At 34.3% G+C, this 16750-nt stretch overlaps 1 protein-coding gene across 3 annotated transcripts; it reads left to right on the top strand.

Moving 5' to 3' along the window:
• Positions 1-229: 229 nt before the first annotated feature.
• LOC144373972 (transport and Golgi organization protein 1 homolog) lies at positions 230-16344 on the top strand. 3 transcript variants are annotated; one of them, XM_078036934.1, is made up of 17 exons: positions 230-273; positions 360-470; positions 1429-1500; positions 1681-1785; positions 2429-2551; positions 2650-2755; positions 3758-3813; positions 3902-3992; positions 4164-4302; positions 9005-9106; positions 9967-10027; positions 10143-10178; positions 10255-10322; positions 10442-10542; positions 11796-11872; positions 13452-13602; positions 14611-16344. In XM_078036934.1, exons 1-17 carry the CDS (start codon positions 241-243, stop codon positions 14886-14888), a joined length of 1710 nt encoding a protein of 569 aa, XP_077893060.1. In that variant the 5' UTR covers positions 230-240; the 3' UTR covers positions 14889-16344. The 3 variants fall into 3 exon arrangements, with proteins under 3 accessions (XP_077893060.1, XP_077893061.1, XP_077893062.1); XM_078036935.1 differs by lacking the exon at positions 1429-1500; XM_078036936.1 differs by lacking the exon at positions 9005-9106.
• Positions 16345-16750: the final 406 nt, after the last annotated feature.

Genomic DNA, 16750 nt, shown 5'->3' with positions numbered 1-16750 from the left:
TCATTCCTACCTGTTTTAATTTAAAAATCATATTTTAAAATTTTTGTTTCATTATTTCCTACAAATCACCCAAATTCTAAACAGTCATATGTATTAAGTACTGCTTTCTTCTGGAAAGGATCATTTGTCTGGATTACTTCCAGACAATGATCCTTTCAGAAGAAAGCAGGTACTTAATACATATGACTGTTTCAGAATTTGAAGGCTGATTACTGTAGGAATCATACCATGAAACAAAATATGATTCTTTCTGATGAAGCAACTAATTATAAGGTAAAAATCCCTTCTTTGGGGGGAATTACATTCTAAACTCAAAAGTAAATGTAATGAGTGAGTAATCGTGACACCTTTTTTTCCAGGATAAAATGAAGCTTCTTGAAAAAGCTAAAGAACTTCTGGATGAGGGAGCTAAAAGTCTTCATGTTATGTTAGAATCTGAGAGAGAACAGAAAGCTAAGAATCAGGACTTGGTAAGAGTTTTGCTGCTAAGTATTACTGCAATTTGGCTTTTGAAATATTTTGTAAAATTGGTTAAGTTGAACTTAGTCCAGCTGTTAACTAAAGTAAGATTAGGAGTCAAGGAAGTTGAACCCACTTCTGCCCATTTTGTGAAACTTTTAAGTACTGATACAACAACTTAAAAAATTTTTACTTACATATTTCATTTTCAATTTCTATAAGTTTCTGTAATTACATAAAATTTGCAAAAGATGGTAGAGAGTGTGTTCTGAAATATCCTACCCCCAAGTAAGCTTGATAACCTAGCTGAGGTAGTATTTATCAGATTTCTCCACTGTAAAAATTCTTTCCAATCCTTTTCATATTGTATTCTTTGGAAGTTACCATGCACAGCCCACAGTTAAAGTATGAAGAGTTACAAGCTCAGGATGCAGCTCATGGTAGAGCACTTGCCTAGCATGCATGAGGCCCAGGATTCAATCCCAGGCATTGCAAACAAAGATTGCAGATTTATGTCCACTTCCTTAAGGAGCAAGTATCTTTATAATTTTTTTTGGAATTCTTCTGTATGTGAGATTAGTCTATTCTTCCTTAAATTTTATCATTTTTTACTTCAGATAAGAAAATTTTAAAAATGATCTTGGGAAATTTTTTTCTCTATCACTAGAAAAAAAATTACTAATTTGAACTGGTTTACTTGAAACAGTAATTAATTAGTTAATTTTCTATGCTTTAAAACATTTTATTTACTTATTGCATTATGATTTTCTATACTTTGAACTTTTTTTCTGGTTATCTCATAAACAGTAAGGTTGTGGATGCCATGAAATATTTATATGTATGTGTACGTACACAAACACACACACACACACACACACACACACACACACACACACACACACATATATATATATCAGTATTTCTACTGAAATCCTAATGCATATTTTGTGTTCTGTTTTCACCTGGCAGATAATGGAAAATAAGAAATCTATAGAGAAGCTTAAAGATGTCATTTCAGTAAACACTTCTGAACTTTCAGAGGTAAAGCTGCCAACTATTGCTAACGGATATTAGTACTACATCTTAGTTTTGTTGCGGACCAAAAATTTGAGGTGTGCTAAAATGTGCAAAAAAATGAGAACTAGATGATGTCTTGTTTGGGAAAGTATAACTTTGTTTCTTCTTTGGAATTAATTCACTAACTGTAGTGTTTTTCATTAGCTTCAAATTCTCCTTACTGAAGCTAAGCTTCGTGAAGAGAAGGTGAAGTTGAAATGCTGTCAGCTTCAGAAAGAAAATACCATGCTTAAGAAGGAGAAAGAGCAGGTAAAGAAAATTTGATGTCATACATAATGTAAACTAGAGAAGTGAATATCATTATCTTGTATCTTTCTTGGATCTGTTTCTGAGGTAAGGAATTTTCATGTAGGACCTTTTCTAGATATGCAAAGTTTAAACAATGCTCCCCAAATTGAGTGCATATATATGGTCTCCATCTGTTTTGGATTTTTGGATTATTGCTTTTCTTATCAAATGTCAATCAGTTATTAACTTGCATAGCCTCAAAGAAACTTTTTAAACCAGAAAATTAAGTATTTTATGATCCTCTTTTGAATAGTTACTGATTCACCGGCCAAGGGAAGATTACATGATAAGGAATCTAAATTTAGGAGACAGTCATATGTGCCCAGCCATTCCTGCTGGAGATAAATTATTTGAATTGGCAGCAATTTTCTGGGGAATGCAATAAACAGGGTCAACTTCCTGATAGCTCTGATGTTCTTACTGCAGCTGTGAGAGTTGGGGCCACTCTGCCCTCTTCCTTAACCAAGGTCTCAACCCCCTCGATTGAGGCAGGCCACCGAGGAGTATGGCTCTCTATTTCTTTGTCTAAGTCTTGTAGTCCTGATATATCCAGTGCAGAAACCCCTCCCTAACCCATAGGAATTCATGTGTTTTGACTTTTCAGTTGCAGCAGGAAGTAAAAGACTGGAGTACATCACACGCTGAGCTCAGTGAACAAATGAAATCATTTGAGAAGACCCAGAAAGATTTACAAGTAGCTCTTAGTCAAAAAGATGATACTATTAATGTAAGTTTATACTCCAAATACATGTTTCATCTCATGAATTCTCCTGAAATCTTCTGAATTAAAATCGAGAGTCTTCCAACCTTTTGCTTCTTTTCTAGGCTTTGACTGATCACGTCACACAGTTGAATCGGTTTCAATGTGAATCTGAATCTGAGGATCAAAGTCGAGATGAGTCAGATGAATTAACCAATGGAGAGTTAGCAGGTAAGATCAGTCTCAGGGAGGTTGAATCCTTTTTTGCTTTCCTGTCTTTAATTAAGTATACAGATGCCACTTTTCAGCTGGCTTAATTTCTTCTTAAGCTTCAGGGTTGTAGACACATATCACTGGATCTATAGATATGTCTGTTGCATTGGCAGAGGTGGGTTGTTGGGGTATAATGTAGCAATAGGCATGTGAAGAACACTGACTTTTTCTATCCTATTGAAAACTAGGAAGTACACTGCAGCTACAATAGTCATATCCTATACCTCTAAGTATTGAACATTGTACAGTAAGAGAAATTTATTTCTTAACTTATGCAGATGATACTTGATTTTGATACTCATCATCTCTATGGCTCTGTGGTTTTAAGGTCCACAGTCAGTCCGGAGGCAGTTGGAACCATAAACTAAGGCTGTGAGAACAGAGGCTAGAGACTATCAGAAAGCTAGAGAGGGAGTGTAACAGTGTTTACTGATGAGGAAAATATTTCCAGATGTTTTCTCCCAAGTTGGATATTGCTTACATAGCAAGTATTTCAAACCACACCTGGTAGTAGATTCAGGGAGAAAATAGAGGATTGAATCTTTCTAAACAAGACACTTATTGCCCAGGTGAGGATAGATCTGAGAGAGAAGAAAAGCTTTTATCTTACAAGAATAGCATAGATAACATTTTAGTTGTGCAAACTAGAAATTCACCTTTTTTTTTTTAAGACAGACACAGTACTTTTATTTATTTTTATGCTGAGGATCAAACTCAGTGCCTCACACATGCTAGGTGAGCACTCTACCACTGAGCCACAACCCCAGTCTGAAATTCACCTCTCTCTTTTTTTTTTTAAATCTAAGCTTGCAATTCTCTTAAAAGTCATTAGTCTAATCAGTATAATTATTTAATTGATTTTTTTCTTCCAGTGTTTGAACACAATCATTCTTTAGGGAAGTTAGGAGAATATAGAGTTAAAAGTAAGGAAAGAAAAAGCTAAAGTCTTTTGTTTTTTAGGTGATCGGAACGAGAAGATCAAAGATCAAATTAAGCAGATGATGGATGTCTCTCAGGTATAGTTCTTTGTAAGAGTCCCATAGTACCTGTGAATTCTTCCTGTGCCTCACTTTTAAGAATACCTCTCTTTTCTGCAATTTTTAGACAAAAACTACAATATCAGTAGTTGAAGAGGATCTAAAACTTTTACAACTTAAGCTAAGAGCCTCGATGTCCACAAAATGTAATCTAGAAGGTGGGTTCTTCTTGAGAAGAAATTGCCATGTTGGAAAGACTTAAAAATTTATTGGAAAGATAAAGAATGGCTTCTTGCTTTCATGCTTCTTACTTTTCTTGGCACTACTCCCTCAAACAAGTTCTTAAGTCCTTGTACACATATAGAGATAAGCTGTTTTATCCTTTACAGACCAAATAAAGAAATTAGAAAGTGACTGCAATTCACTACGGTCTTCTAAAGTTGGACTGGAAGAGGAATGCAAAACTCTTAGGCAGAAAGTGGAGATTTTAAATGAACTCTACCAGCAAAATGAGATGGCACTAAAAAAGTAAGATTTCCATTGTTTGTTATTGTTATCATTGTGTGAACTAACAGATAATTTTATCTAGTAGAGATTTGTCTTTTTTCCTTTGTGTTTTGTTTCCTATAAGTTGCATTTTTCTTTCCATCATCAGTCTTAAGAGTCCTGAGGTAGTTGGAACCATAAACTAAGGCTGTGAGGACATCGTAATCAATTGTCAAATTCATATGAAGGCAAGAAGTGGTAAACTGGTATTAACAGTCACTGATGTGGAAATACCTCTCAAAGATCTAGACCCTTTCTATGATCCCACTATTTATTTTAATTTCCTTTCATTGTGATCAGTTATGTAATTCTAATATTTTGAACTTGTATCTCTAACTCTGGACCTTTAAAAATACTGAGTGTTTTGGAATGACATGTTTTAGTAGAATAAAAACTTCAAAAAGGAATAATATTTACTTATTGATGGTACAAGTTTTGGACTTGAGTATCTCAGATGTTCACACTAAAAATTGAACTGTGGCAAGGATTTTAGGAGTTACGATTACAGAAGTACTTGTTTGTAGTATATATTTATATATTAATCTTCTCAGTGTGGAGCTAGTTATTTTTTGGAAGTTCCTTTGAAGTTTTTAATCCACAAAAAATACTTGAATTCTCTAAAAATAGTTTTTTTTGTGTCAGATTTTATTTGTTTGCACCTGATTTATTAACAAGATATATATATATATATATCTTGTTAAAGCAAAGACAGACCTTCTTATAGACCTAACTATTTTTAGGTATTTTGACTTCTGTTGCCTAATTAATGCATTAAATATTGAAACCTTTCCATTAACTTTTCTAAAATTCTGTGATCTCCAAGCGACTTTTTTAGAATCTCAAATTTTTGTTCAGGCCAGTTCTAAATGCCTGGCCTGTTTCAAAGAAACATTTCTCATTTTATCACTTTTTTTTCAAAAGAACACTTGTTTTCTCTGTCCCTACTAGTAATATGAATGACCTAAATGGCAATTAATTTTCTTTGTAATGCAGTTAAATTGTAGCACTATTTTTCTCAACTCCTCCAAAATTCATTCAGTCATCATCTGTGGTTTGTACTCTTTTTTTCTCATCCCCAGGTACTATGTTAGTTCATGCCTGTGTCATCTTTTCTGTTTCTAACCTAGGTCATCTGTCTTCATTCTCCATTATTTATATTTTTATATAATTTATTTTCAAATTCTTAGTAGTTTTCTCTATAGCTGCTTGAGTGGACTTTCTAAAATATAAGTCTGTCCATGTCAATATGTGCCTGTGGTTTATGAAGAATTTGCTTTCTATTTGATGACCTGTTCTTTTTTTCTTCCTTGTATCTTTTTAATAGTTTAAATATTTTTAATTATTTTCCTCATCACCTGTATAAGCTTGATATAATCATAAATTATAATGGAATTATAATTATATAATTATAATTTTATTCATCTTCTCATAATTTAAAGGCCTTGGTATATATTCTGGATTTAATAAAAACCTGACATAGATTAATAGGTTTATTACTTGTTTTTATGGGCTTTAAGTAGCTCCTGAATCAGATAACTGTTGTGGCATCGTATGTTAGTACTTCATATACTGTGAACTCCACAAGACATTCATTCAATTTATACACATATTTAAAGTTTCTGTAGTTCTGCATTCTACACTGTTGGTTTCTTAGTTGAAATTATTTTCATTCTATTTGAACATTGTCCTTTAATGATAGATTTGATTAGTGTATCAAAGTAGTACAAGGATAAACAGAGAATAGTATTTTATCCACTAAATATTGCTACCTTTATAATCTGTATTAGGTTGACATGAACTTCATGATTAGAGTTAAAACCAGTTTCCATTTTTAAAGGATCTTTCTTTTGGCTACTGAATTTTGACTGTTACTTAGTTTTAGCAATTTGAAAATATCCAATTAATTACCATCTGTTTTAATTTTTTTTCTTTAAGGAGTCCATTATCATTGTTGTTTGGTCTTATCTCCCTCCCCTAGTTCCTGTAGTCATTTCTCTCTTTTTTTAACAGTTGTATTGGGAAGTGCCTATGTGTAGTTTTCTCCACCCCACCCACTTTTTCCTCTTGCAGTTATGTTGCTTGGGACCATTAAACATTTCTTGAATTTTCGAGTCTTTTTCTAAATGTTGATTTTACCTCATTCTCTCTTCTGATTATAATAATGCATATTAGAATTTGATTTCCCCTGCCTCCTACATTCTGGATTTACTTCTTCTGGATATTTTCTTCTGACCTGTCTTAAAAGCGGTAGGATTTATTTTACTTCCCAAATCTGTTGTTAAAATCATTCATTGAGTTTAGGATTTTAAAAAGTTCAGGGTTTAAAATATTATTTTAGTTGTAGATGGACATAATATTTTATTTTATTTTTTATAGGATTTTTTTAAGAGAGAGAGAAAGATAATTTTAATATTTATTTTTTAGTTTTTGGCGGACACAACATCTTTGTTTGTATGTGGTGCTGAGGATTGAACCCGGGCTGCACACATGCCAGATGAGCGCCTTACTGCTTGAGCCACATCCCCAGCCCGACACAATATTTTATTTATTTTATGTGGTGTTGAGGACTGATCCCAGTGCCCCACACATGTGGGGCACGTGCTTCACCACTGAGCCACAACCCCAGTCCTATTTCAGTACTACAGCTCAAATGCAGGACCTTGAGCCATGTGCTCTACTATTGAGCTACCTCCCCAGACTCCTTGCTCTTTCTCATAAGGGACTAGTGTCTTACTGCTTTCCAAGCTATCTTTAATCTCATCATTCTGCCTCTGCCTCCAAGTATCTTCGACTGTATGTAGGTCACCACACCCAACTATTTCTCGGTTTTATAGCTTCTAATCCTTTGACAAAATTCATAATCTTTTTTTTCCTCTTTTGTGGTGCTGGGGTTTGAACTCAGAGCCTTGTGCATGCAAGGCAGCACTCTACCAACTAAACTATATTCCCAGACCTGAAATTCATAATCTTGACTTTACTTTTTTGACTATATAAAGCACAGTGATTTTAAAACATGTGCGGTTAACCCCATTAGGTGGTTTCCTTTTCTGTGGGATTTTTTCTCACAGAATTTTGTCTTATGGAGTGCCTGGTCAGTTTTGATTGGCTAACATTGTTGTGATAATTATACATGAAATTTGAGGAACTAAGATGAAGTTATCTTCTTATAGAAAAGTGTTGAGGTTACTTGAGTAAGATTGTCACTTCAAACTTAGTCAGCAATTAAGATAATTCAAAAATGACTTGTCTTTTCAATGTTTCAGTATTGTTCCTTTTGGATTTTTTGCCTGTTCATCACTTAAGTGTGCAGTACTTTCTAATCTAAACTCAAAGGCTAGGGCTTTTATTAAGGGTCCCTTTATTTGTAGCCCCAAACACTTCTTTTTTCCTCTAAGCCCAGGAATTTGATGAAGGCTTAGTTCAGACTCATTATATCTTTGTGTTATCTTCAATATGTGGGTAAACCTAGGAGAAAAGTACCTTAAAGTGCCAGCTTTACTTGTAATTCTGAGATTCCTTTTTCTAATGGATCTTGGCCACATACATATATCTTCACTGCCTTTTTAGCTTGTATCCTTTCAAACACAATTTTATATTCTTATAAAGATGTTTCGATTGTTCTTAGTGCTCTCAGACTAACTCTTTGGTAATTGGAAACAAAATTCTCTCTGTCCTTCAAGATTCAGTTTTCTCCATATTCCTTCTTAAGCCAGTGGGGAAAATTATTATTCCTTTAGGCGTCATTTATACCTGAAACAGTGAGCTCTTTTATTCTTTAGCATCTTACAAGGTAACTAGTATATTATAGCCACTCATAAAATACTTGCTGAAGAATTAAATGAGAAGCTATATAAGAATATATAATCCCCTTTTTCTATTTGGTATCAATAATCCTTTTTTACTATAGTTCTTCTGATTTATGGAAAATTAAGTTTCAAGTTAATTATCTTTTGAATTGGAACTATGGCTAAAGTAGTACAAGGATAGCAGAAATAGTATTTTTAAAATCATTAAATGTGGCTACCTTTGTCTCAGTAGATGAACATCTTGAGTTTCATGATCAGAGTTAAAACTTGTCAGTAGATAATACTCTGATGGTGGGTCAGTTTGGCTTCTTTTTCTGGTTGACAGACATTATCAAAACGCAGATTTGTCTTTTTGCTTAATTGCAATTCTTTTGAAATATATATCTAAAGTGTGAAAAATGTTCTGTGGCTAATTGCATAGCTAAAAGACATATTCTAGAAGATTTTTTCTTTGATTGACTATATCTTTATTATGGTACCAGTCTTGGATTGAGAAAAGAGTTCCTCCATGACAAAGATATACTTAGTGTCCTACCCATGGCAGAAACGAGAAAAGAATTATCCCTTGCTTTATCCTAATATGTTTAATTATGTTAGGTTTATCAATCCTGATCTTCCACATTGAAGTAAAGTGAGTTTTTATTATCTTACACACAGGAGACTTGCCCTTGGGGCACATGTTGTTTTCACATTTATTTTATTTACTGGTAAATAGAGAATTAAGAGGAAAAATTAGAAAATGTAAGTGATTTGCCAGAGTTTGATTTATGAAATTGCAGGTTTGAATTCCTATTTTATGTGCCTAAGCATTTTATAGAATTGTGGGAAGTGATATTCACAGAAAGAAACTTTTGATTTGATAACTGGCTTTATTTTAGGAAAGTGAGCCAAGAAGAATATGAGAGACTAGAAAAAGAGCAGCGGCTGTCAGCTGCAGATGAAAAGGTGGTTTCCGCTGTACAGGAAGTTAAAAATTACAAGTGAGTTCAGTTTCTAAAGGAGGGTGTCAATGTCTAATAAACTAGTGGTGGCTTTCTTTTTTAATCTTTTTTTACATTATGTAGATAGAAGAAAATAGCATGGAAGTATAAATAACGAGAGGATATGAATACATTCAATTCACACAGGAGAAAAAATAAATTTCAACTTTACAAATGAAAAATGTTAACAAAAATTTACTTATACCCAATGGGCAAGACCATAGGGAACTTGGTCAATGCAAACAGTTCTGGGGGTTTTGTATGTTGTAGTAATTCTTTAAGAAATCAGTTTGTTGTGTGATGTATCAAGACCCACAAAAGTGTGGCATTTGATAGACCTTGGAAATCTTTTATGGATATAATTTGAAAAAAAGAAAAAAAAGTTTTAAGGAGGAAGATATTTCTAGCAGAATTACTTGAGAACACACTGATGAACAGTTAAGGAAATTATAATTTATCATTCAGAATCTCTAGCAATTAAATGATAAAGAAGTTATTAGTATTGGGTCTTTATTTTATTTTATTTATTTATTTATTTATTTTTGGTGCTTTACTACTAAGCTACATCCTTAGACCTTTTTTTTTTACTTTGAGACAGGGTCTCAGTTGCTTAGGTTCCCACTTAATTGCTGAGACTGACCTCGAACTTGTGATCCTCCTGCCTCAGCTTCCCAATCATTGGGATTACTGGCATGTGGCATTGCACCTGGCCTGTAGTATTAGTTTTGATCACACTGGATTCATATAACTATAGAAATGTTTTTCTTATGTATGATAAAGTCTTTAAAAGTATAGCTGATAGAATAAAGGGAAAATGGTCAGAAATGTTTCAAATGTTATTCAATTGTTGTAATTCTTAGGCGGAGAATTGAAGAGATGGAAGAAGCATTACAGAAAACCAAGCACTCGTTTAAAAACCAGGTAGTAATTAATAGTGTCCTGTAGTTGCAGAATTTCTTGATATCTAATACAGACAATTATAGGCTATTATAATGAGTCCCTAAAAACATATTTTTTAATGTATTGTCTTTTTCAGATTGCTATGCATGAGAAGAAAGCTCATGATAATTGGGTAAGATTTTTTCCCCCTTTTCTTTATTTTGTGCATAGCCTACTGCAACTGAATTTGAATATTTTCTCTTTAATAGCTCAAAGCTCGTTCTGCAGAAAGAGCTATAGCTGAAGAGAAAAGGGAAGTTGCTAATTTGAGACAGAAGTATGTGATTTTGGTATCTTCCTATATGTTTTATAGTGTTTTAAGGTTATGCTAGATATTATCTATGAAGGAATAGATTGCTGTTTCATAATTCAGTCCATTCTTTCTCAATATTCAAGACTATTGGAAATGACCCAAAAGATCGCAGTGCGTCAAGATGAACCCGGGATTGTAAAACCTATGCTGGGAAGACCAGATTTACAAAATCCTCCTCAGAGAGGTAGGAGGCACTTTGTAAAAGGAGCTATTTTATTTCTTGGTGCAGAATGTATGTAAATTACTTTTTATTTCTGTGTGTAATGGTTATGAAATAATCTGAATGATTTGCTAAAGCAGGAGGTGAGGGTTGGTGTCAGGGAGAAGGCTGCCTTAAAGTAGTAACACGGCATTGTTGTCTTTAGGTCCACTGAGCCATAATGGCTCTTTTGGTCCATCCCCCATGAGTGGTGGAGAATGTTCCCCTTCTTCACCTTCTGCTACTCTTAATCAAAAAGATATGCCTAGAAACGGATTTAGTGAGCATTCACATGTTGCTTTATAGTAAACTGCTTCAAGGTTTTTTTTTCCCCCTTTTGAATATTCTAATGAAAACATTGAATTTGGGCCTGTACAATATATAGAAGATAATTTCTTACTTTATCTTAGTGAATGTTTTCTGGAAAATCTGTTCTAGAATAGAAAGCATTTTTTTTCCTGGAGGTCCCTGTATTGTTTTTTTCTTTTAAATTTTACACTGCGAAGTGTAAACCTTTATCTTTAAATTAAATCTCTATGGTGTTCCTTTCCCAAATATTATAAAAGTAGCCTTAAACTTTATGTAGCATACATATTTCCAACATGAAATACTGAATCTTATTTCAAATTCTAAATAGGACTGTAGTCTTGGTAAGATTGGAAGTCAGGTTATACAGACTAAAGAAAAGCCAGCCTACACATACTTTAAGTCTATAGCTTAAAGTTTAGGACCAGTACTTATTAATCTCCTGTTCTATCAACCCAAGGCAGTTCTTTATTTTACTTAAGTCTCTTCATAAATTGTGATTCACGTATTGGGCAACCCATTTAAAAAAATATTTTTAATTGTAGGTGGACATGATATCTTTATTTATTTTTTAAATGTGTGCTGAGAATCAAACCCAGTGCCTCACACATGCTAGGCAAACACTCTACAACTGAGCTATGACACCAACCCCTGGGCAACCCATTTTTCATGTTGCTTTCTAGTTATTGTTGAACCCTGACCTGTCCACCAGTGGTTTATTTCTTCTGAAAAATACATACAAGGGCTCTGATCTTTCTTTCCCAAGGTCAATGGATGGACCTTTACCTTGTACTGGTCTTCTGAGGCATCTGGGAAACCCGTTGCCTCTGGTAAAGGGACCAAGTAATTTCAAAGAATCTGTAATTCTGGATGGAGGATTTTCATTCTTTTCATGTTAGAATAGTCTGAATCCATTCTTTGATCTCTAACAGACTCAGGATGTGGTCCAGCTCACATGAACAGCAGCTCCAGAAGTTCTTCTCCAGCTAAGGTGACGAATGAGGGCAAGGTAAGTTCTGTAGTTACTGTGAATCATGTGGTCATGCAGGAACATGTAGCTTTCCTACAGTACTTGCTCTTTGCTTTATCCTTCTTTGTGTTCTATTTGTACTATCCCATTTGTTTTTTAAAAAGCAAACTGTTCCCCAAGAACCTGAGACCCCCTCAGTCTCCACCCTTACTTCTTTGACTGAGCATCCAGTTGGAGTAAGTACTTAGAGGTTGAGAACTGAATTGGGTTTTATTCTGTGCATTTATGGGAAGGATATTCAGAGCATGACACTGATCTTGTTTGCTTTAAACTGCATGCAATATTGAGCTTACTTTTCTCTTTAACTTGGGAATGTTGCTTAAGTGTGTACAACTATAATGAACTACAGAATGTGAAAAGTTATCACTCTAACTTTATATGGTGTTTTGTGTTGAATGTTCTAAGGCAAAGTAAATTCATTATAAATTACATAGTTCATCATTTTTATTTTTGTTTGGAAGAATGTTATTTAAGAATTCCTCCATTTGTGCAAACCCTATTTTGAGTGATTTGAATTAGATTGGTATCAGATTTTCCGTGAAACAATGATCATCTGAAATGACCTCTTGAGCCAGTCCCAAGAAATGGTCTCATTTGTTCACATAAGTGTATTCTCTTGTAACTGTGTTGCTATTATATCTAGTAGGTCTTCTGCAGCTCTATAATAAAATAAATTTTTAATTGTTTAGTTTCAAACCCACTACTCATAGGAAATGATAAATCAATATCTCAAATGGTGTACAGTAAATGAAAGTAAATATTAAAGGCTTGTCTTCCTAATTTGTGTATATAGCACTGTGATGGAAAATACTTCTCAAGTTCCAGTGTATATATATTCCAGGAATATACATCTCTGGAGAAATCTAAGGGCAGCTTAGATAAGACCCCAAACCCCTTTGTAGTAGAAGATTTAAAAGAGAGAAAAGACCCATTGTTAGAGAGGAATAGAGGTGGGAAAAGCATGGCTTGGAGGCAAACCTGGGATTGAGTTCTTTAATATGCAGTGTGGCCTTCAACAAATTATGATATCCCATTTGCTTTTGTTCCCTCTTATTTAAAACAAGACAGTCTACTTAAAGATCTCAGAGGTTGAATAATATATGAAAGACTTACTGAAGATATAGTAGAATAGTAGCTATTATTACATGAGTAGAGAATGGATTTTTCATTTTATTCTGTTCATTCTTAATATGGAAGTAATGAGCTATTGTGATGAAAGGGAAGTGATGGGGATGGGGGGACTCCCTTTGAAATAGATTGTAGTGAATACAGCATGACATACTGGTCAGAAATCACCTCTGTTAATAACCCCTGCCAGTCCTCTTGCCTTTCCCTTTCCTGTGCAGATATAATCAGTAACAAACTGCTCCCTCTTGTGGCATCCTTCCAACTTCTGTAAGCTGTCAGTGGGAATACACAGGAGGGGTGGGTAGAGTTTTGTTGCACTGATGGTGTTCTCTGGACAGGTTTTGGGTTTTAGCTTTTATAGGTATTGGTACTTTGTCTTAATACATAGGAATTTTAAAACTTTTAACTGCTTTCAAATCTTAAATTGCAGGTTCATATGGCTATGAAAGGGCCCCCTCCTTTCTCAGGGGTACCCTTCATGGGACCCCAGATGGGACGGCCTCCACCACCTCCCATTTGGTATGGACCGCCACTTCAGCTCGGTGGGCCTTTTGGGCCTCGGCCAATTCCTCCACCATTTGGTATGATGATCTGAAAAGTAGTGATTGACTTATAAATCACATTCATCTTCCACTTCTATTGCTTGCTAAAACAGTTGGTTGCTATCTCAGGTCTTAACAATGAAAGGATAAAGCTGAGTACATTTTAACTTTTCCTCCAGTTTTCTGGGACATATGGGACACTACATAATCTTATACTGAGATAGGCAATAGCTATCTCTCATAGACAAGGATAAGGGGCTATATATAGAAAAGTCAGAAATATTACTTCTGCAGATGTTTGTTGAAAATCTGTTGATATGCACTGCAATAGATGGAAAGGTGGATGAGACGCATGCCATAACTTAAAATTTTGTCACAGATATGAAAATCCTATAACATAAAGTTTGTAATCACCCATAATGGAAGCATAAGCAGTAGGTTATAGAATATAGAAAAGGAAAAGTCAAACCCTCCTTACCTTGAAAAAAGTCAGAGGGAAGTGTTAAAGAGGAATTAACAGTGACCTAATAAATGTTCCTGGTTTAATTAGGTGGCTGTGGAAGGCCTTTTCCAGGAGGGCATGCGTGCACTTTGATTCTGATGGCATGTGTAAAGTCCATGCTGAAATACTTCATGAATTTTTAATGGATACAGTAATAGATAGTGAGATTTCCTTTTATCAAAATTTCTTTGATGTAATAAACTTCTTATTTCATAATCTATCATCTTGTCATGGTAATACTTCCAAATATAAATGGAGCTCTTGTGAGATAGAAATAATTCTGCAATTATATAGTAGGGAAAGAAAAAAGACAAGCCTGGAGCTAGGTAGAGCCATGTTAAATCCTTAATATGTTGCTTCATGGCTGGTTGGTCAAAGGCTATAACCTAAACTTGTTCCATCTCAGTTTGCCTCATCTGGCAAGTCAGGATGTTCACCAGCTGATGTTCTAGGCTTGGGAGAAATTAAAGACTATATTAACATACTTGAAATCACCCTAGTTCAGAAATTTCTGGTATTTACATAACTTCCTTTTTATTTTCCAGGTCCTGGTATGCGTCCACCAATAGGCTTCAGAGAATATGCACCAGGTGTTACACCTGGAAAATGGGATTTGCCTTTTGACCCTCGTGATTTTTTTCCAGGACCTGCACCAGCACCATTTAGACCTTTAGGCTCATTTGGCCCAAGAGAGTACTTCATTCCTGGTGCCCCATTACCACCTCCAACTCATGGTCCCCAAGACTATGGGCCACCACCTGCTGCAAAAGACTTAATGCCTTCAGGCTTTAAAGATGAAACTCCACCTAATTCTCAAGAGTAGTGAGGGCTGTTCACAGGCCTTAAAAACAGGGCCCATAAAATTAACCTCTGACACTTAGTCAGAGTTAAAGGATTATTGGCTTCAAAATATAAAAGTTTATTTTAAATGGTTTATGTTTTCAGAATGAAGCTGCCTTGGCGCAGTATACATTTTGAGCCAAAATATTTTCCCCCTAAATATCCCCCACTTAAGCTAGAGTATCCTTCCAATTTAAAAATGTGCAATAAGGAATACCTTTGTTTTAGTTAATGTAGCATATACAATTGCTAAATGATTTAGAATGTCATAATTATGGACATTTCCTGTGGAAATGCTTTAAGAACATATATTTCCATTATCCTATTATTAGTGTATTCCAGTTGATAACAGAGAAATGGTGTTTTATAAGCTTGATTTTTTTTTCTCTTTCAATATCTGGTCGCAGAGACTGTTGGGCTAAAAATGTTTACTCAAAGATCATAAACATCATTTTGCTTCTTGCTGAAGTTCTTTGTTGTAATAGTTCATAAAAATTGTTTATTAATATTTCCCAAGTGTCTGTTGATTCATTGGATCGTCATGAGATTTTGTGCCATTGGGGAAGCATGTAAACGCACTCTCTGAACTGAAGATAGTGACTTGGCAGCATATTCCCTATTGCTCACTGTTAAGGAGGCTGGACCTTGGTCAACTGTGGACTTCTACAGAGGATTTCTTTTACTTGTGAGAAGTCTTGTGGCTCTATTTTTGTAGCACATTCATGTACTTTTTTCTAACCACTGTCCATGTGAGAATGCTTTTCTGAGAATGAATTTACATTAGTAGCAAGAGCTACTGCTTTTGCCATTATTGCATTGTAACAGTAAAATATAAGGTGGTATGTTATGTCTATAAAAAATAAGGAAATTTCTTTTTAAAAATGTACACAACACACTCTTCTCTTTCCCATACCTTCCCACTGATTTTCAAGGAATATGATAAAAAAATTAGAAAAGTATAATCCTCTAAGAATGAATGAAACTCTAAGGCTTATAATGTCTTTACTCAGCAACTACGGGCTGAATTAAATTCTTTTTTTTTTGATAGATACTCAAACATATTTTATTTAAAAAACAATTAAAGCAAGTCCTGGATCTGTAACTACTGTCTTTAAAACAATGTTTCTAAGAACTAGCTCTCCAGAACTGTAATTTTAATTATGGCAATTTTAACAGTACATTTTAAGAGGTTTAAGATTTAAATAAAATTATAAAAGCCTGATACTTTTGTTTACTGCTAGACCATATTCTTCCATTCTTTTAAATTCTAGAAAGTAATAGGATTGTTGAAACCTAGAACATAACATATCATTGTTTTTTTATGTCCCCTAAGTATTCTCAAAATAGGGGCAAAAGCTTCAGTGTGAAACAAAATCTCTGTGAAACAAAATCTCTAAACTACTGAAGATAACTCAGAATAAAAATGAATTCTTCCTAAAGGACTCAAATTCTATCTACATAACTTCCATTTAATATTAGAAGCAGCAGCTGTGTGTAAGAGGAAAACCATATAATAGCTTATGCCATTTTTAACCATGTAAAATAAAATTTAAGTCACAAACACATTTTGAATATATCTTTCAACCTCTACAGGACACAAGGCAATGCTGAAGTTACTTAACTTCTAATTTTAAAATAGCATTTAAATAAAGGTGATGTCAGCTAGGAAGATAGATTTTCAAGAAAAGGCAGATTTATTATTTTATTCAAAGCAACAGTAGTTTTCCCTCTAAAGCCTTTTTTGTATTTATTCTATTAGTAAGTTATAATGCGTTCTACGTACTTTATCTGAGCAGTTCTGAACCCACCCATAGTTGCCTCTCCTTACATCCATCTGATTGATTG

Source organism: Ictidomys tridecemlineatus, unplaced genomic scaffold, assembly GCF_052094955.1.
Source record: "Ictidomys tridecemlineatus isolate mIctTri1 unplaced genomic scaffold, mIctTri1.hap1 Scaffold_54, whole genome shotgun sequence".
In the NCBI taxonomy this organism is placed as follows: Eukaryota; Metazoa; Chordata; class Mammalia; order Rodentia; family Sciuridae; genus Ictidomys; species Ictidomys tridecemlineatus.
The sequence above is the reverse complement of the archived record's forward strand: the minus strand, read 5'-3'. Positions and strand labels throughout refer to the sequence as shown.